Source organism: Stigmatopora nigra, chromosome 16 (genome assembly GCF_051989575.1).
Source record: "Stigmatopora nigra isolate UIUO_SnigA chromosome 16, RoL_Snig_1.1, whole genome shotgun sequence".
NCBI lineage: Eukaryota > Metazoa > Chordata > Actinopteri > Syngnathiformes > Syngnathidae > Stigmatopora > Stigmatopora nigra.
The window spans coordinates 8318988-8341882 of record NC_135523.1 but is presented as its reverse complement, the minus strand read 5'-3'; the positions used below and the strand labels follow the sequence as shown (position 1 = coordinate 8341882).

Here is a 22895-nt window from a genome sequence, read left to right as displayed (position 1 = left end):
GTTTAGTTTGGATTTACACCTACATTCATTGCATATGTAAATTTTCATTTTTAACACGCAGTTCCTGAATTGGTGGTAACCTTATTTTTACGCCCTCTTTGGAACTTTCGAGCATCTCTCCTCCGAAAAATGTTGCTACACAATGAGCACATTTCTGCAAAACATGATTCTGCCCACATAAACCATCTATAATAACACTCGGGATAAATAAGTTTGCAGAGGCAAGCAGATGGCATGGCAAATATATTTCCTTAATGGCACTTTCCATCATAGCAACGTCTATCCATTTTGTCATTTTGGAATCAATAGGGAGAATGACAAGTCAATTTTGTAGTTTAAGTACTTGGTAAAGTTAGGATGTTTAGTATTTATGTTTGCGACTTTGGTGGAATAGGGAGCAGATGAAAATTCAAGATGTTCCAACCAGGCTCTGGGAATAAAAATAATTCACGTATGAAATTTATATTTTACAGATAATGCAAACCAGACATGGCCACGATAATCGAAAAACTGCAAAGACCACCCCTATTTTTACTAACATAGTACATGTTTTCTACTACAATTATCATAAAGTATATTTATTACATATTACAGTTATACACGTGAAAATAATGTAATATAAAAATATATCAATAATATATATAATTTAAAAGTTTGCATTATTCGCCACATCATTATTCTTTGACATTGCAACTTTGCTTCTTCCTCTGTGCCATTTAACCGATGAATTCCAAACTCGAATTCTAAATAAGTCAAATCGATATAAATTCGTATCTCTAGCTGTCATCTGCATGAAACATCTCTTGACTTTCTCATTCTGGCATCCAAACATGATTTAATTCCAGATTCTTTACGAAGGCTTTTCAGTACAACAAGTCAGTTAGACATTATCAGTAATCCTGCTCTTTGTCGGACTTAGGATTCGACTCATTTCAATTCTGTTGTTCTTACAAAGTTGATCAACAAGGGCTGGTATAGCGTCAGCGTTCAGACGGATGCAAGAATAAAGGTGGAGGCTAAGTGATTAGAAGAGTGATTGCTTCACAGGAGTCATGTGTAGCCCTAGAGCAGACCTGGGCAATTAATTCCACAAAGGGCCACAGTGGGTGCAGTTTTTCGTTCCAACCCATAAGAGGAAACCTTTCCACCAATCCAGTATCTTAGAAGTGCAATCAGTAGATTGCAGTCAGTTGCTTCTTGTTTCAGCAGAAATCTAATAATAGTTAAATTGTCTGGGCTGGATCGGTTGGAACAAAAACCTGCACCCACAGCGGCCCTCGAGAACCGGCTTTCCCAGGTCTGCCCTAGAGGCTAATAAGACAAAACCAGGTGGGGAAGCAATGCTAACCCACTGATAACACACAGTCAGACTTGCACTAGAATCATGCAGAGTTACATAATCGCACAGCTCTGTTTCACCTCCATGCAGACATATGGACACACAGTTGGCTTCAATTATGGCAAAAGTAATCACAGGTACACATCCTCCATCCCGCACATATTGTAACTTAGGGAGTTGTTTACAAGGAGCTTTTCCCAGGTCTTTGTGATTAAAACGGCCACAAAGCACTCCTGACACTCCATTACCCGGCATGCCTTGGGTAAAGCAATAGTGTACATATTGATTTCATGCCTCATTACATTTTCATGTCATAGTTCAGGCGAGTTCTACAGGATGCAATATCATTCGGCGATGACGAAGCATGAATGTGGGGGAGACGGCTGACAAATAACGAATGAATACCTTATTAATGCGTTTGGGACTGTTGCAGCATCATGCCTGGCAAGTTGTGCAGTGCTCTTGACCCAATTTATGCTTGCTTGAGGCTCCAGTGGAAATTGTAACCATTTTTTTCCACAAATAAATACTCTCATTTCAAACACCCAAACTTCAAACCTTACTTCAGCAAGTGAAGAATGACTATGTAATCTCAGAAAAATGCATATACTTGTTCCAAGTAAAATGTTACCTTTCTGTTTTTAGTTGAGTTTGCGTTCAACCAGATTGCCGCTTTAAATGTTAGGGTGCATTTCAGTTTAAAAATATTTCTGTCATCAGATTTGAGAAATTATCTTTGCCCTGTATATTGATGCTTAGCACAACATCGAAGACCAAACAAAAGTACCCAATTATTTTTTTCTGATAGCCTTACAATAAATACTACAAATTTAGTATATTAACTATATTAACAGAAGTATTTGCATCAGTGTGGGGAAATGTGTGATTTCTTTCTAAATGACTAGGTTTCTCAGACTGAAGGATATATTTTCAATGCAATCTGGGAAACATCTTATTCAAAATTCATAAAAAAAATAAGCACAAGCCTATAAGTGCTTGCCCACCTTTGTTTTAATGAGATCACAGATCACGCAAGAACATCTCTGCCCTAAAGGCTTGTTTTTATGCAGCTGGTTAGTAAAATAGAATCTGTATGTGATACTCTGTTTTAAATTTTAAGAAAAGGGTGTGTCACAGGTATAAAAAAATATATATAATAAAATCCTTGCGTGGACCAGACTCAACAAAACCCTGTCATTATCGTGGTGTAGGCCGTGTCATGCTTATTTAAACTGTTAGCAATGGCAGAAAAGGGGGACTAACGAAACTAACGAAAGCCTACCACCTACGCATTCTTATTCTGACTGTATGGTGTACAAACACATTTTGCTCATTCTGTTTTTGTTTTTTTTCTTCTTTAGAAAGTTTGTTTGAGAGCTTCTCAGCTAGCTTTTCCTGTACTGGGTCATTTATTTTTGCCGGAGAGTGTACAAACAGAAATGTGCTGGCATTCCATATTCACTTCAAAAAGTAAAGGGCAAGATTCATGTAGTTGGATTCAGACTTTAGCAGCTTTCTTTCTCTAGACTTCTTTAATTTATCTTCTCCATCATTATCTTTACTTCTATACACTGCATTTAGAGTGTCTTCGCCCACAGTTTGTTTAATTCAACTATGCTTTTGTTTAGGTAAAATAACATGTGAAGTGCCACTCTTAGTTCATTTAGTAGGAACCACATTGCTTTTTCACTGAGCAAAAAGATGTGAGAAGATATTGCTGTGGCACAGCTCATGCGTGAAAAACCATTACAAGTCACCTTGGCAGCATTTGTGTTGTTTAAAAGCCACTCAGTCTCGACCTGGGTTACTTCCCCAGCAATAGAATTGCGGCCAACGTTTATCAATGTATCGTGTGTCCTGAAAGCTTAGGGGAACACGCTGAAAGAAATAAAGTTTCTTCACTGCCATTGTAGCAGGTTTGACTACACAGTGAAAGCAAGAAATGTACATCTAGTATCTACTAATGTAACGGTAACCCTCTTCAACTATAGTGTATGGTCATTTTAAATAAAGAACTGACAATCAGCAGTCAAGAGAGTTGTTGTTGTGAGAGTTTGTGGAATAGGAAAGAATATATATTTCATTTAAAAGGCTAAACTGCAACAACAGAGACAGCCAAAAGACCAAGCAGCAATCTCAAGTACAGAATGTATGAGCTTGTGTGCACTGAACAAGACCTTGCTTCTGTCACTTACACAAACTCCAATCATTGGAGCCCCTTTGATGGTGGATTTGTGGATTATAGAAACTATCAGATCACATGCAACAAGCTTAGCAAGGAAATGAACCCAAGTGCGGTTTTAGTCATATGCAATAACAAAGACAAAATGCAGTTGTATAAAATATTCTGCAGTAGAATTTGTGAAACAACAACTGCAAATTAAAATAAGCCATGCAGGAATTAACTTATGACCACTATAACTAATTAAGTCTCGAAGAATTACAGTTGAGATAAAGTGTGCTCCTTCAGATTCTTCAATTGAGCAGATCATGTAATCAGCAAAGTGTCATAAAAACAGGAACATTTAACATACCTTACCAAACTATCAATGATTTTTCCTACCATCAATAAAGAACTAGTCAACAAAGTTTCATCACTCCAGCTTTCAACTACCAGTCACCTCACATTATTCTTATCTTCTTCTTTGGTGAGGATGGCCTTTAACAAAACACACTGATGATCATTGCAATCATAATTTGGTGTGAGTGAGGTTTTTGTGTGTCACAGGTTTCCAAAAATGTCACAATACTTTCTCACTAAAGCACTCTAATTTTGGGATAAATACCACAGCTAAGGCGTTTCCCCCTGTCCTTTGATGTCTTTGATTCCAATGACATTGTAACCACACAAATTGATCCACATTACCAAGATGCAATTAATCACTATTAAACACTTCATGGGTAATGTCATAAACATCCTAGTATGCAGCAATAAATTTGAAGGTGATAAAAGCACATCACCTTATCACTGAAAAACTTTCGGGGAAGAAGCCCTGCAGCATGTTAAGGAACACAGCTTTCTTTTCCAACTGATCATAACATTGGATAAAAAATCCATGCAGCATTACAATAAAGCAGGTTAGCAGCAGTTGGTCTGCTGGGGTTCCCCTGGGGCAACCTGAGAGCTGATGCAACATCCTGCAAAGCATCTCAAGAATCTAAATTGATTACAAACAGGATGAATGGGATAAGTTCACGGTGGACATTTTAGTTACAAATTTACAGATTAGATAAGGGGTCCAATAAAACGCTCACTAACCTATTTTCACCGGTATTGGAGCACTAAAAACTCAAAAATGGTAAACGGTGCCTAATAATGCAGCGCTGCGTACATCAAATTCTACCCTCTGGAAGTGATGTCAAAACAAGTGGCACTTTACCTGCCAGTCATCCTGTGAGTATAAGAGGAGCTTGCATCTGCCTGCACTGTAGTAAGATGAGTGAACCTCTACACCAGGGGTGGCCAACCAGTCAGAGACCAAGAGCCACATTTTTTACCGTGTTACCGCAAAGAGCCACATCACACAGATTTATTGTAAATGTCACACACCAGAATAGTAATGACATAAATTGACTCCTACAGTACTAACAGCACAGGCCAGTCATTATCAACAATGAACATTGTGTGCACTGTCTCACAAAGACAAACTCTCAGTTCAACCAAGTCCACAAACAAAAATATAATAATTTACAATAGCGTTTTTCTTTTACTATGCATGTTACTTAGTGGGACTTCTGTCATAAAATCAGAGCCTATTTTTGCGCAACATTCGCTCCTTGTGAGCTGTCATTTATTATGAATGGCTTTTAACTAGCGCGCCCACCACGTGGGTGTACACCTCGCTCTCCTATTGGCTGCTCCCGGCTGAGCACTCTCGCCTTGGTCTGCCTCGCAGGGGGTGTGGCTTTTTCAGCCGACGCTCGATCTTTGGGATACTTTTTGTGTGCGCGACGCCGTTCATTGTCGCTTCTGGTTCACGGGAGCTCTCCCACTCTGTTAAAAACGTTTACTCAAATGACCTTGCTCCTACTGGGAAACTTTGAGGTGTTTTCATCCCAAGCACATGCGCATTTGACGAAAATACCGTATTGAACTCAAGCGAAGCGCACACGCAAATAAAACACAAATACAAACTTTGATATGGACGTAAGAGCCGCATGAAACCGGGCAAAGAGCCGCATGCGGCTCGCGAGCCGCGGGTTGGCCACCCCTGCTCTACACCACAAGGTGGCCTAGTGGATAATTTATGTATATAAAAAAAAAAAAAAGGTAAAAGAGGGTAGTTGCATCTTAAAGTCACATTCTTAATTGTTGTTTTTAACTTTGAAAATCAGCTCCGAAACAGACAAGCTTACACTTTTAAGTCAGCACAAATTCTATGGCGTCTTTAAAGAAGATTTTTTTTTAAATATGGATTAGACGTATTTCTAAATGAGACTCCCTTTCACCACAACATAGTTTGCATTAATAATCAGAAACTGTTAATCTAATGGTAAGTACAAAATGTGATGATAAGTGTCATCATATTCTGATGGATGGGAATACATGAATTAAACATTAGATTGTGAAATTGATTGCTGATTAATCCTGTCGTGAAGAAATTGAGTGTATGTGTGTGTGTGTTTGTATATATATATATATATATATATATATATATATATATATATATATATATATATATATATATATATATATATATATATATATATATATATATATATATATATTTATTTATTTATTTATTTAGATAGATATTTAAATAGATATATATCATCTATCAACTGGGGTATGCTTCATTTGCCTGCAACCCTATAAAAGACATGCAATACATAAAATGGATGGATAGTTCCACTATATTTTCATATATTTTTAATCATCCTATCAGGTGCCCAAGGAAAGGCTTTCAAATGGGCATTCTCAATGTACATCAAGCAATTTGTGGTAAGTGCGCTAGCACAAGTCAGAGTAAATTGGATATTACTTCATGGTTTAATTAGAGTAAAAACATTTATTCCCTTTGAAGTTTTTATGCGGTGTATGCCAATTACTGAAACAGCATTCAGCTATACAATGAATGAGTCCAAGGCAAAGCACCAATCAACTAGTGCAATTAGTGCAAAAGCAACGTTTTTGTTTTTCCAGAGTGCAATTTAGGATTGTCAAATGCCTTTCGTTTCTAGCTCCTTGGTGTCTCAGAATGTTGCTTTTCCTCTTAAATTAGTTTTTTTAATTAATAAAAAATTCACACACACCAACACGCCGCTAAATGCCATAGTTGTTGACTTTTGCAGTACTCTCTTTCTAACCCATTCTGCCTCTTCCCAGGCACCACAAACCAACCTTGCCACTTGTCACGTTCCAGCTAGTTGGAAAAAGAATCACATGGAGTAATTACCTCGTTTTTATCGACTATTTCAATTATTGCTTGGCAACAGCTGGAGCCCAGTGTTTCCATCCATTATACTTGCACACTTCTTCAGCACATTTCAATCTTTATGTTCTTTCATGCACAGCAGTTCCTTAAATAACCATAATAAAATTATTGGTGTAACTATTTAGAAGGCATAAAGGTAAGATAAAATCAAGATCGCCTTATTTGGGGAATTTTGCAAAAGCCACACCACATACCAATGAGTGCTAAAGTACTACAATATCAAGCGGACCTGGATAATCTTAAAGTGGCACTAAAGTCTCTTTGTTATCATTATTATTATTATTACATAATTTTTCCTAACCTTGGATGCCACTTTACCAGGTTTTTGCTACAATCTATGTTCTAAGTGCACTAAATGTCATTTCCTAACCAAATTTAGTTGGTTCTTTTTTAAGCCCTTCTGCAAAAACAACTTTTTCATTAATATGCAGCTGACTGGAGGTAATTAGTATTCTACTTCTTGATCTAATTAGCCATTGTTGGAATAGATGTGCTGGTGGAAAACCTGTGGACGTATAAAGTGCGTAGTGACCGACACAGACGCAGACTGCATTCATCTTAAAAATGACAGCAAACATTTCTATTTTATGATTATCCAAAAATAACATTTTCCCTTCAGCGAGGTTTTGTACATGCGTGCACACAGATGGGTGTGTTAATTCAGGAGGCAAGCTATTGATTGTTATGACTTTCTGGTTACAAGAGTCTTACTTCTACTTAAAACATTCACTCACTTGACACCAACATCTTGCAGACGTCCAGAGCCTAAGGCCAGACAGCAAATAGCGGTACAGGGGTGGAGGTCATGGAAGAAAAATATGACAGTGACAGGAACTGGTCAAATGACCAAAGCATTGTAGCAAACCACAGCAAATGCACATGTATAGATTTAATAATGCTTCATTTCTAGTACGCTTAATGGCACACATCTTAGAACCAGGAAGTGACGACATCCTTTCTCAGTGCCCTCTTTGTCCATGCTCCACACCCACCAATATTGAAATGAAATTCAATTATTGGTGGGCGTGGAGGAAAACAGTCAGCTACATGCATACTAAAGCACAGTGTGATGCCACAAAGTGCCAAGTTTCAAAACCTACCATGTGCAAAATGAATTGGCAAAAGCAATCGAAATTTTAAAAAAAAATGTAGACCGATAATATGCTTCAACCTTGGTATACTCTCATTTTGACCTACACTAACCTGTGCATTAAATATGGAAAAAAATGGTAAATATGTTACATACTTTATATTCTCTCAAGATGGAACAACAAGCAAACAGAAGAAGCACGCCTTTGCTTCTCTTCACGCCCCATTACTACATATTCACTAAACTCAGACTGTGCGCTATTGCGTCTCACTTTTACCCAGGAAAAGACAGTCTTGACTGATGTGGTGATCATTATTCATGAAAACAGGAACAATGCATCAACCGCAAACACCCAAAGTTCTACACAAGACTGGCAGTTATGTTGGAACCTTTATCTATGATTTTATACATTTGTATAAATATTTCCTTAACTATAAATTATGGTTGTCGCATGACTGTGAAAATTAAAGTTTCTTTAACATTTTGACCATACAATTGTATAGTAATGACTTTGGTGGAGTTGGTACAGAAATAACTGAAGAATCAATAGGAGAAAACTGTTAAAGTGTTTTTGGGAAAGACACTGAGCCCTACCTTTCTCCAATCACACATTGCATGGCAGTCCACTGCACAGGAGTATGAGTGTCAATCTGAAAATGTAAGACTCAAAAAAGGTACGTGTAGCTAACTTAATATAAGATAAATAAGAAAATAAAAGATTTATGAAGAACAAAATCCAATTATTTTCGCTCAGCCATATCAACAGACAGCAAAATAAGCCTCTCACCATACATGTTTAAAGAATTTAGTCATTTTCTATTTTTTTGTGATTGACAACAACATTCAAGTTAGGGACCATATTTTCAGATTTAGACCAAAGTGTTTCATTTCCAGTGTAAATGCCTTATGAGGCCCAGTGTTGTGTATAACAGGAACTTGTACTACCTGCTCTTTGACTGATGCCAGGATGGAGGAGGTTGTCTCAGTCTCTGACCTGTCTCCATTAGAGGCAGACATCACCGGGGGAACCATGGCCCCCTTCTCCTGCTCGGTGGGTTGATCTGGCACCGGCATGGCTGAAATGATCAAAAAACATTAAAAGGTGCAGTTTAGAAAAATAAATAGATCATTAAGTGCATGTATTTGGATTGGTAAAAGGTAATGACTTTTCAGAGCTAAAGCAAGAGTAATTACTATAGGTAGCACCATTACTTTACCATGTTATCTTAATGATAACACCATAATGCAGATAAGGTACATTTCTATATTCAGCATAATGGTGTGTTCCATGATGTTTAAAATAGAAACCAAAGCCCCAAGTAATTGTAAAAACATAATTCAATAGTACTTTATCAATTTTTGGTTTGAATAAAATAATTAGTTCACAATCCAAATTAAGTAAGCTTAAAAAGGTTAAAAGGACATTTTTAAATCATTCTGTACCACCAAATCTCAAATCCTGACTGAATGTCATTAGTGTTCCTTGACTCGTAAAAATAAGATGGATGTATGACCATTTTAATGACTTGTGACAGTTATTCATTTTTAAAAAATGTAATGAATGATTACTAATCTTAAATCCTCAACCAGTGAGTGGATGGTGCAGTGGTTGCTTTTTCTGATCTTTGGTGTGGGCATCTTGGGATTGATTACCACTGGCAGTGTGATTGTCAGTACGAATGGTTGTGCTTCTCAATGTTTTCCCTGCGACTGACTGGAAACCAGTCTATTGTCGTTCTCCCGTGTGAACTGGGATAGGCTCCAGCACCCTCCTGCGACCCTTGTGTGAATAGGCAGAATGGAAAATGAATGATTTATTAGTCCTATTTTTTCCAGGTAAAAAAAATTGAGCTGCCAATAAAGCAGGCAGAAATATTTGACATGCAAGAAACACTGACATCTCACAAGTATAGAATTAGACGTTACCGGAAATCATATATTTTGCAAACTCCCTCCTATGTATTTCTCATGTATTCAAACATAAGGCTTCAAATTCAGATTGAATACCCATCTGACATTCACTAAATTATTTAGCTCATATTCAGCCACATCGTGCACGTGGATTTTCACGAACTGGTGAGTTTGTCATGTTTTAAAATTAGATTAGATTAGAATAGAACTTTATTTCATCCCGCATTCGGAAAATTTCTTGGTTGCAGTAGCAAGACACATACAACTCACACAAGATATTGTAGAGCTTGGTAAAAAAAAAAAACTGGAGCCCCACACAAGAAGTCCACAAGATGGGCTAAGTGGTCTTAAGTCGGCTATGGCAAAGTTGAACCCAGGATGCAGGGAAGAAAATTGCTGGAGCAAAACATGGGCTTTTAATGACAAAAACTATATATCCAGGTGACAAAATAAACAGGGGAAGAAACACAAACTGACAAAAGGCAAAAACATGACTTACTGGACGGTACACACAAATAAACTCAACACAGCTGGCTACGAGGAGAGGAAAACATACATACACAAACCTCCACACAAAAACCCAACAGAACGTGACAGAGCAATCAATTCATATTTTTGGAACTTCAGCCAAATCCCTGATTAAACACAGAAGACAAAGACAATACTGAGAGATAATTGTTACAATAGCTTGACGTCATTAGAATTCTAGGCTTTTTCCACACTTCAATATTAGAAAATGGAATGTGGTTTAAAACAGCACTAATTGGAAAGAACTGGCATTTATATTTAATGTTCTTTAAAAGCTTAATACAAACAATAAAAAAATTGGGAAGTAGGACAGCAAGTTTTACAGCAAAGAGGGGAGGAGTGGATATTGTCAATAGAGCAGAGTAAATAATGAGCCAGGTAAGTGCAGTCTTCCTGGGAGACTCATCAGTCCAATTACAATGTCTAATCTTGATTTTCAAGCCTGTGCCTACTTTTTGAGCAGAAATTGTTGGACTGTGTATTTTAAAGACAGTTTACACTTATTATTACAGTAAAAACACTTTTTAGCTTTTTAAAATGAAAAATACTGGTCGATGCACCAGCCACTCGGTCACCGAGCCGTGCAATGTCTAAATGTATGACAACTAGGACTTGCACCTATTTGACCTATTTCTGTGCACTTAGTACATTATTTTCCATCTCTTAACATGTTTTCTATGATTTCCTGACAACTCACGTCAGATATGAGGAAATATTTGTTCTGAATCTTCATGTTTTGTCTCATAACATGTTTTGTTTTGTCTGGTTGCTCATTTACTCGATATTTTAATAAAAACTCCCAGTAGAAAGGAGAAAAATACATTTCTGGCTTCCATTTTAGAGTGGCAGTGGGGCTCCTCTGTATTTATCTTGCTTTATCAGTTTTTTTCTCAAGTTGGCTATATCTTCTGTTTTGTTTCCAGGATCTGTCTTGTGTTGGCTGAAAGTCGATGCTTAATAGTTGAAGTAGTTTACTAAGGTCACATGGGACAGTTTAAACACCAGGTGATGTGTGCATGTTCCGCCTAACACATAACAACTCATGTGAAAGCTTTAATAAAAGCAACCGTTCAAATTTTGAATGTTGCAAGCTTTCCGTTTGGACTGTAGATCAGGCGCCATGTGGAATAGGCTTTGGATCTGGAATAAGACCGCAGTACGCCAATTAGTGACATCTAGTCAAGTTGTTTTGGGTTGATTGAAACCAAATTAACAAAGTTTATTTTTCTTTTTTTCCAATTATTTTATTAAAAGACTGAAAGAATCGGGGAATATAAATAGTAATACTTTCCATAATACTGTTCTTTAACTCACTCACTGCCAAACATCACGTTACAAGCTCCTTCTTTCAAGCGCAATAAATATTGTGATCCATTGGGACAGAATTTACATATGGTAAGATTAGATTCCCAACTTTCATCACAAGAAAATGTTTTCCACCATTTTAAATTCTTTAGTTATGAGGATTTGAACATCAGAAACAACACTGTTATATCTTTGGTAGTGAATGTGTTGACAAGCCAAGGCGCTGATAGTGAATAAACTGGATTTTTGGAACATTCAGCTAAGAAATGTATAATCAACAGTCCATTCCACATAGTGATTCACGTGAAGCAATTACTTATATCGAAAAATATAATTAGCTTAAGTAATAGTTCGATAGGCAGTGTGACATAATTTGCACCAGTTGATTCGATCTTCATTGAAGGAAAGTAATCCATTAACATAAACAACTCAAAAGGATTATAAGTCAAACATTGAGTCTATCTGTCAGGTAGTTTGCTAGCCATTGGATAGAGACAGCAGGCGAGGCAGGGTAGTGTCTGTAAATAAAAGATGCTGCTGAGGCAGCCTGCAGATGGATATTTTCACTCTGGCTGACAAACAGCGCTTCTGAGCTTGGCATCTCTACTCTATAAGAGGAAATGAGACACCACACTTTGGATCCTGAGCAAGCAAGACCCGGGCAAAGACAACACATGAGCAGAGGAGCGTCTCGGTGCTCAGCTGTTTATTAAACACATTCGCGAAGGAGTGGGACTTTTACTGACATTGAGTAACCACATTTTGAATAGCATGACTCATGGATATCTATTATAGCTCGAGTTTATCATCATGACACACCAACAACAGATGCAATTGCATGCAAACACACCGAATTGTCCAATTTCATCTCTTTGCAAAAGCGTTTACATCTAATAATGCACAGCATTGTGGGAAGTGATTATTTATTGAAAACTGTTGTGGTTGAAGCACTGACCAATATTGTTGCAAAAATTGCAAAGCTGGCATTTACAGAGGGGAAAAATGCAGTAACACATTTCCAATAAAGTGTCTCAATGCTGTGGTTTCCCAGAATGCTTCATACGACTACTATTGTCAGTACCTTCAACAAAATGGATGCACCATTTTCTGAGGAATACAATACAACAGGGCTTCATTTGAAACGAGGTTTGGGGCATATATAATTGCACTTGTGGAAATGTGTTGCTTCTTGTTAATCTGAACAGTGAATAGGCTTTAATAGAGGGCAGTGAGGGAGGGTTTAAGTAAATGCCATGGCGTTTTATGGCCAATGCAAAGTACCATTTTGATCGGCATTTGTTAGCCTGATAATGCAAGCAAAAAAGTACTGTTTTCCGGACTATAAATCAGAGTTTTTTTTAAGTTTTGCTGGTCCAACGACTTAAATACAGTAATATACCTTGATTTACGAGTGTGTGACTTCAGTGCAGGGAGGCTCAATTCCCGCTGGCAGCGGTACGATTGAGTGTGAATGGTCATCTGTCTGTCTGGGTGCCCTTTGGCTGACTGGCGACCAGTCTAGGATGTAACCTACATTTCGTAAACTGGGATAGGCTCAAGCAACCTGTCACAACCCACCACCCATAATTTCAAAGGAGATAATTCTATGAAAATTATTTGTTAATGCAATGCTTCTCAGTCATCATCTTGGTGTTTTTAACAATTAATAATAACTGTCTATTTTTGACTGTTGAGGAATTATTTTTTAATATTACCTGCAATGCTTCAGTCATTTTTTGTCTTTGTCTTAATTATAACTGCGTCTATCATTGACTGGTGAGGGTTTTTTTTAAATATTACCTGCGTTTAATACGGACTTCAACATCCTCAAGAGCTTACAATAATTATTGCTAACAAATGGATGATATGTTTGCAGCTTCAAAATGAAGCAACAATCCCTTTCATTTTAACAGCCAATTTTGCCAGCCAATCACTCGTGGTACCAAAGACTGTTGCTTTTCTCAAATGCTCCCATGACAACTGAGGCATACAAATGCCTCCCATGATTGATGGCTCTAATTTACCTCCATGTAATGTCTCATATTAAACCCTGAATAATGCATCATTTAGTTTGCACTCTGCAGAGATGAAGTGGGTGCACAATTGTATGCATGTGTAGGCAAGGACATAATATGCATGCTCTTCCATGCCAAAAGCTATAAATAGAATTTGGTATGACAAACTTACAGGAACAAGTGAAGCTCTGACAATGTGGTAGTGTTCTAAATTATATTCATTCATTCATTCATTTTCTGAACCATGTATCCTGAAATGGGTCACAGGGGTGCTGGAGCCAATCCCAGCTAACTACGGGCACCAGACAGGGGACAACCTGAATCAGTGGCCAGCCAATCGGAAGGTTCTAAATTATGATGAAACACATTTTCTGTGCATGGCAACCATGAGCTCTACCATAATAGGGAGGTAGCCTGCAGCACGCCCCCCACAACCCTTGAAGACAAGTGGTTCAGAAAAAGAATGTAATTATTGACCAAGACCTGAAATCTAACAACCATAAACAGATTATTACAAACTCTACTTATTACCACCGAAAAGCAAAAAATTAAGGGGCTTCCGGCTAAACAAGCTATGAAAAAATATTACATGCAATTATTTTTACCAGATTGAATTATTGCAAGAATTTAACACACAAACAAACAAAAAATCAATTAATTCAATTGCAGCTAACACAGAATACTGCTGGCAGAGTCCTCATCAATACAAGGAAAATTGACTGTATTATACCAGACATGAAATCACTTCACTGGCTTCTGGTAAGTCATTGACTATAAAATTTACAGCTGCTCTACAAAAGACTTGTTAACCTTGTACCAAAATACATCCTGGAATTGACTGATACCAGCCAGACACTTTAGCTCAGATGGAACTGATTTGTTGTGTGTTCCAAGAACAAATAATATTCAATTATTAGCCTTCTCAACGTTAGAACAAATTATCTGAAGATCCAAAATGTCCTCAAACGGTTATTTCCTTAAGAACTAAAAAAGAAGTTGGTTACTAGAGCATATCCCTAATTGCCCATACTGTTAAAATCGGCTACGCACAACTACTGCAGTTTCCTATTTTAATTGATTTTGTTTTTATCTCATCTGCATTTTTACTGGCCAGGCAAATTTTCTAACAGTCTGCTGAGGCATTCACAGCAGTTTGCCCACTTTGTCCTTTGTGTGATTTAATGTCTGGCTTGTATAGTGCAAAGTGGTCTGAGTAACGTAGCAAAGTCACTGCGACATTTTAGAGAATGTATAAGTGAAAGTGTCAGTTAACCCAAGATTGAGATTCTATCCTACACTGATCTCTGTCCTCACAGCAATGAAACTTGAATAAACAATTGGCCCCACAATGAAAGGAGAAAATAAAGATTAGAGTCGTCCCTCGATCATCGCGACTTTGATTATCACAAATTGTCGACAATCTTAACCCGGGAAAACATATTATTTTTCAAGTGAAAACCCTGCCACCAATTGAATGCCATAATTTAATAAACACAGAAGTCCCATGACAATCAGTCAAGTGCATATCTGTATCTTAATGTTTGTTTTTGTAATCACAGAGCTTTCTTGTTTTCATTTCCTTTCTCTGTTCAAATTGGAGCTGAAAGGTAACATAATATAATACAATTATAATAGACTATCGGTTTATTCATTTTACGTTCAGCTTAACCTCACACGCATTGTGGGGTGCTGGAGCCTTTCCCAGCCAACTATGGGCAGTAAGCGGCCGCCACTCTGAATTGGTCACCAGTTAATCAGACTGAAATAGAAGAATAGTTTACAGATACTAACCCAGTGCTACTTTGCTGCATATGGCAGAGACTGGGTGGCAATTGGCTAGACCAGGTCTGCAATTAATTACATGGTGCCTTCATTACCCCGCCAAAAAATGTGTCTTGTGTACTGTGGCTGTTTTAGTATTGTAGTATACCTTTGTAGAGTTCTATGCAACCTGTGCAAACAAGATACCCCAGACACATAACAATGTGGAAACAGAAATATAAGCAGGGATCTCCCTGTGTAGATGTTGAAAATGCATGTCAGGTTTTACAATCCCTCTGGAGGTGCGATAAGTCAGAGTAGAGCCCAGAAGAAACCCAAGGATGAGACTGGAGGTGGACGTGGCTCACGTCTCCTGCGGCCTTATATACTCATTGAGGAGGCGGCTCACACGCGGCTAAGATCTCATGCCTGAGGCCTGCTCCTCTTCTACGGCCTCAAAGCCGCACAACTTTCATTCGTCCAATCAATACCTGCAGCTACTACGGTCCTGTGATATGTTCAACTTTATTACTCTGAAGCCCAATGTTTATCAGAAGTCAACCAGTGCAAAATAGTAACGTTCAATTGCTTTCAGTACTGTGAAAATGCATATATTGTCTCTCACAGCCTTGAGTGTTCAATGTGCAACACAACGCATTTGCAGGCACAATGTGCTGCTTTCTGTGAAGCAGGTTGACCTAGATTGGGGTGTGCATTCACTGACAAGCTGGAGAAAGCATCAGCATAAAATGTCAGAAATATATTCCCCCACAGTCAAAAGCAGTAAAAATAATTCAAAACTTTCTTGTCCTTGTCAGAGAGCCCATTGTTAACATGCCTCCCAAAAGGATTTCCCCCACAATGTCACTTATTTTGACACTGGAGATATAAAGCAAAGAAATGTCTAGACAGACAGCATTGTGACTAGATTCTAAAACTGCATCCTCATAAAGACGGAATCCCTAAAACTTTTTTTTGCACTTGGGGAACGACCACACGTACATGAAAACAGTTACTATATATCACAGTGAGTAAGAAGTTGGTAAGAATGAATCCCTTGCATATTTTTCTTCTAAGAGTGGCTCCAGTTTTTTTACCTAGGTCTACAATGTCTTGTGTCTGTCTTGTTACTGCAACCAAGAAATTTCCCAAACATGGAATGAAATAAAATTCTATACTAATCTAAAATAAAAGCATCTAATGTGCATGAAATGATAAGGAATAAAACATGTCAATCAAGTAATTGAAAAATGAATTCTTTCATGTTAGAAGACAGACAACAGTTGTTTTTTTCTGTACTAATGCTTTTAATGTTGCCTGACCAACAATTCAGGGTGTCTCTCGCAAAATGCCCATCGTTCGCAAGAACAAGCTCCAGCACCCCCTGTGACTTTAATGAGGATAAGAGGTTCACAAAATGAATCAATGTTTTTAATGATACACTCCACAAAGTAAGCCAGTGATGAAAACAAAATGCTATATTATGAAGTACCATATATATTGGATGATTGGTTGGGACAAAAATAACCTGGATTGGAACCCAGAACCCCAAAGCTGTGAGGCCGACGTGCTAACCACTTGCACCATGTCAATTAAAAAAACATTTTGCTTCTTGACATTATGATAAATTATAAGTCTGCTAAGAGTTGAATTAAGAGTTGCAAGCATTAGTACCACTCAAGATCATATTTCTAAAGGCGCCCTTATACAAGGGCACAATAGGATAAAGCCCAGGAAGACATATCTGAAGCTCAGTTATCATGAAATGTGAATTTCAATCTGCTTCATTCAAAAATACATGAAAAGCTTGTACTGAACTCTATGGACCATTGTAAAAGCCAAATTGTTTCACACATAATTGTTATCTCCTTGTTTTGTTTCTAAAATCATCCTACAATCCAGTGCGCAGTTGGGAATAGGGGCTGCAGGGTCTCACGGATGTAATTGATCAGGTAAAAGGCAGTCTCTAAGTACCCATTTCACTATCAGGCCAGAGTAAAGCCCAGAAGAAACCCTGCTGCTGATGATGATGATGATGATCTGCCGAGTAATGCTGCTCATACCAAGTGTGTCAACGTTCCAAAGAGTAAACCTGTTCCATAGTCTGTCATGTAGAAGACGAGATGTGCCAAAAAAACACGTATTTGCAATGTCTGTTACAGATTTTTTTTTTGAAAAGGCTACTTATTAATTTGGATGGCCCAGTGGAGTTTATATATTCTCCCCTGGCGCCCTACGAATGGCTTGCTACCAATTCAGGGTGTCCCCCGCATAGTGCCCATATTTCGCTGAAATAGCCTACAGGAAAATGAAATAATATTAGTTTGCAAGGTAGAAACATTTCCAAACCTACTTTTGTGTTTTTGCTGCTTTTCTTTTTTAATGATTTGATTTGGTGATTCTTGTTGTGCAATTTATAACTATGCATTCCCTGTATCTGAATTCTCACCCTCTTGCTACTGTCACAATGAAATTTCCCGAATACGGGATGAATAAAGTTATCCAGTTCAACTCATTTGTCTATAGCTTGTCTTTGAAATGACCAAAATCGTATAAAACACACCATCAGTCTTCACTCATGGTGGTCTGAAATTTGAAAAAATAAAATTAAGTACCCACTACTGTCCATAGTTCTAAATAGACCAACAGGGAAACATTTATCGCCAACAATAATCCAATCACAGGGCACAATGAACCAGACAACCACTCACGTTTACAATCAATCCGCCAACAAGTGGGAATCAAACCCAAACTGCACGCCCCAAAATCAGGCACATGTCCCACTGCACTAATGTCTTGCTTATACAATAATTTGCAATACTTATTTAGTGAATAAACTATGAACTTCAATTGTATTTTTGTTCAAAACAAGAGCGTGATGTCAGCTGACGTGTCATTCCAGTGAACTGTCCAAGGTGCTGAACTTGTCTCCACTCTCCCTTTCCCTCTGAAATATCACTGCTTCGAGGCACATCAAGTGACAGTAGCCTCTTATGATACCCTCCAACACTTACACACCATAATATTTCATATTGGAGGGAATATATAAACAGCAAAAAACTGTTGCAATGCAAGTAAAAAATGAATATGACAATGAAAATAGCTTATTTCTTTGTAACACTTGAGCAGCAATTGAGGGTGCCTTGCCCCAGGCTTTCATAAACTGAACGCAGGAGTGGAGAAAGAAGTACAGCTTATTTCCTCCCGTTACCCTTATGGGATCCCCGAGGCCACATTTCCAAACCATCCTTGTCTTAACAAGAAAAGGTAACGGCATTCAAAATGGAAACTACTTTTGTATATCCTCGGTATTTAACCAGCAGGAAAACTGCTTTCCATTTTGAGTTTTTTTCCCCTGCTTTCCTATTACCAATTCAACCAACAAAAACATGTCTCACACAAATCCAACCAGCCTTCTTTGAACAGTTTCTGCCTCTGTTTTGTATAACACTTCTTATTCCTCCTCAAATTTCACCCTCCAATCTAGAATGTGATGTCACTCGCCGCCTCCACTAAATAAGTAGGGCAGCTCCTTGTACAGGGGGTGATCAGAACTGACAGGTCATTCTCCTAAACAAGCTGCATTAAAGAAGAAACTGGTTTGAACAAGCTGGAAAGTAAAATAGGGACAAGAAACTGAAAGGATGAATAGAAAATATTTCACTCACTGCTCCAGTTTACATCATCTTACCTATGAATATGCATCTCTTAACACACTGTTTCTAAATTCTTCACATAACAGTTGTTTAAAACACCAGTAAGGATGAAAACAACATCTAAGTGATGCCTTATTAGTTTTAATTGCAGGGAATCCAAAATAAATATTCATAAATTACAGTATAATCCACATTTAATGGATACAATACTTTAGTGGGCGAACCGCCAGATCGTTTCAATAATTATCACGTGTAATTCACCTGAGACATTTTTCAAATTTCAGTTTGCTTAAATGTGAAATTGATACTCCCGTTTATAGTTCATATGTGGCTTGTGTGAAATGTATCCTGGCAGTTTGTCAGTCGTGGAAGATGGGAGGGGCAGAGGCAGAATACCCCCGCTGTAAGCTCTGTGGGAGACACGCACATTTCATCCCTTACAGCCTTTGACATTTATAATACAAGCGTGATGAACACCTTGCATGACAGCACTCGCAAACACAGCAATCACAACCTGTTAAATGCAATTAAATACTATATGTAGGTAAGACTGCTAGAGGAATGATTTAAAAGTTCAAACCGTTGGGGTCCACAATTCATTTTTATCCATTCAATCTTCCTCCATCTATTTTTTAAACTTGCTTTTCCAACTGGGATTTATGAAAATGTATTGTACAACTAAAATACCAAATACTTACTTCATTTGCAAATTCTATTTCGGTGCCGTGACTCTAAATTTAGCCAAAAATGACATTTTATCTTAATATAAAGTTGGGAACATTTGTGTAGCTGATTATATAGATACAGCTTTCAATAAAAGGTTCATGATTACAATTATTTCACTGTACGACAATACAACAATTATCAATACATAAGACCAGTATATCAATCTACAATATTATATGCTACAAATATTAAATAGAAATAGATTTTTCTAGATGGAAAATATAATACAAATATTTTTTGCGCAGTTTCATTGACACATTTTGCCAAAAACTGTCTTTCTCACATAGCGTGCTAATATTTCAGTATTGAAACAATACACAGTAATCCCTCGAATATCACTGTTAATGTAGAGACATGGCCGCAATAATAGAAAAATTGTGAAGTAGAGTCACCCCTATAACTTATTTTTCTCATGAGTGCTGAATCTTAGTAGCAAGAGTGGAGGGGAGTTTCACCAAGTATTTTCACATTTTTAATAACCTTTTTTATTTAAACATTTTTATAAAATTGCGAAGAAGTGAATTTGCAATAATCGAAGGAAGCTGTATTGCAACATTTGTCAAAACAAATGAGTCTTTCTTAAAAGACACACATTTAGATTGCCATTTTTCAATAGCGAACTATTGTTTCCTATATTAAACAATGATAGTCTTAAAAGACTATCAAAAGTGATACCTAGTGGAGATATCAAAATATTCATTTATTTGTCTTCGAAACGCGCATCCTTGTTAGGGTTGTGGGGGTTGTGTCACACACTTTGAAAAATCCTCAATCTGAGGCAGATGCTTTCCATAATTTGGCCATCTCGCATACTATAGCTAACTAAAGCAACTAGAGTATTTGATATTTAACAAGGGACAAGCGACAGTAATTGATGGTGCATGTGATACCTAGAGCAAAGAATGTTGACAAGAGCACAGTGCATGTTGATGTTATTGCTACGCTTCTCCAGCTGCTCAGAGCACAAAATCTTCCTGCTGCTAGTGTTTGATCGCACCAAGGTGCCTTACATCTGGCAGAGGAGGGGAGGGAAGTGGTCCCAATGAAACCCTACCTCATCCTCACCCCCTCGCTCACTTGCTCATTTTATTTTCATGCTCCTTCCTCCTGCTGTGCAATGGTTCTCTTTATTTCTTTTTCCATTCTTTTTAAGTTCAGCCATCCTCTATTCCATGGAAACTGTTCTTAAGAGTATGTGCACTGAAATATATATGTGAGCGTGTCAGAGACTGGATGCTACTGGGCAGCCATTTCTGTTCTAATGCGGCCGCCCTTATCAGCTACTGAACACATCCTTCCAGAAGAGTCAGCAGCTGACTATGTGCGCTTGTGCGCAAGTGTGTGCGTCTGGTTGAATCGTAATTGCGACTGTTTGTTTGGCAACTCCTGAATAGATGTGTAACATCATGTGCAAGTATGTATGTGTCTGTCAGGGGCACTGTGAAACAGAGAGGGCGAGGGAGGAAGAACGACATGATTAAAGTCTCTCACTTTCCAGTCTCTGTCAGTCTGTCTGGGTTGAAAGCCCCTGGGTGTCAGTGGCATCTTCTGTGTTAATCTTTGTGTAATAACTGAATCATGGGCAAAACAATGGAGTTCTTTGACCATTGTCACAATCCAAAAGGCCTTGGGGCAGATGGTTTGACAATCGAACTGTTGAAGGAGTAAATGTGTTTTTGTACACACACTAACAGATGCTTCAAAGTGGAAGTCAGAAGCACGATGCAGAATATGATTGGACTAACAGGAGAGAGGATAGTCAGATGTGCCAGAGTCATGTTTAATCAACAAGTTGTCATTTAAATAAAGACCAGAAGATGAATAAGACCAAGATTAAAAGGACTTTTCTATAAGTTAACTTCTAGTAGTCCGGCTTTGCTTGGTTTAAAGCAGAAGAGGTTCCACAATTTGTGGTGGTCAATAATGTTTTCACATTGTGCACTTCATTCCATTCCATCTTTTCCAATTCCTACTAAAACTCATGGTTTATTGGTATGGTTATTGCAGAAAAACCTCAATCACACAAACATATGTTGAGACTGTACGGGAGTCAATTTCAATCTTCCTCTCCTAAGAAACTATGGTAAGCCAGTTAAAAGAATCAGCATGGATGTTCATGCTGTACTCACAGAAAAGTGTGAGAAAAAGTTCCAATAAGACTAATATCTGCAAAAGTCAGGCAGTTGTAGAGCTGGAAAAGTTGGTGTGGAGCCCAATGCTCAAAGGACTTTCACATAGTACTGTACATCACATTCTTGCTTTTCTTTCCTAAAACACTGAATGTGGATTTTTCCTCTGTCGATCTCTGCTCCTCAGGGAGGTAATGATGCTTTTAGTCTAGGTTATTACCACAAGAGGCATATGAGACCTTAGTGAGCTGTAAAGCTTCCTGATTTGACGCTGACCACCAGCAATGTGTCTAAGGTTTGCCTCTAAGAGATAGAAGGTAAAAGAGAAAGACATGAAAAGAAAAATGGATCAAGATGCAATGGATTATGACCTCAGTTAAATATTTAACTTCTATTTTTACTCGATAATTTAAAAAATAGTATGAAAAGAATTGAAGAAAAAACGTCGTGGTCACCAAACTGATTCATTTAATTGGACTTGTTCAGGGCCACATACAGCACTACTGATGATAAGACTTGCAGGTATTTTCACCCAAGCTCTCCTAACAAGATTTTTTGAACTCCAGATAGATCTCACACTGTTGATGGCATGCCACAGGAGCCAGCTTTAAGCCGATTTTCCCAGCTAATTCCACAGCTGTAGCCCAAAACCAACTCTGCGCACTCTTACGAAATTTGATATGATGTTCTTTTTCTAATTCTGCTCATTTGTTGACATAACTTTGTGTGTCAGACGGACACCCATCTTTTCTCGCCTCAATGACATTGCTGCCTCCTGAGGTCAAAAAATGCTGATCCTTCGTGATTTCACGTAGAATCCTATTCTTTTTTTCCCTGTTTATTTGACCTTTTTTAATATTTAAAAAAATAAATACATTTGCCCGAAGTCCAGGTGGGTTATTTTACTCTTGTGAATAGTGAGCATGCAAATTTAGGTTTATCCTATCTTACTGACAAAATAGTCACCGCAATATTTTTTCATTCTGTTGATAAAATACCC

At 37.8% G+C, this 22895-nt stretch overlaps 1 protein-coding gene across 4 annotated transcripts in view; it reads right to left on the bottom strand.

The window, feature by feature from the left end:
• Positions 1 to 22895, bottom strand: part of ctnnd2a (catenin (cadherin-associated protein), delta 2a) — a 182764-nt gene that overhangs the window by 146132 nt on the left and 13737 nt on the right. For all 4 annotated transcript variants that reach the window (XM_077735923.1, XM_077735920.1, XM_077735921.1 and 1 more), the window contains exon 2: positions 8810 to 8940. In XM_077735923.1, the coding sequence (XP_077592049.1) occupies positions 8810 to 8938 (129 nt within the window). In that variant the 5' untranslated portion in view covers positions 8939 to 8940. The remainder of the gene's footprint in view (positions 1 to 8809; positions 8941 to 22895) is intronic.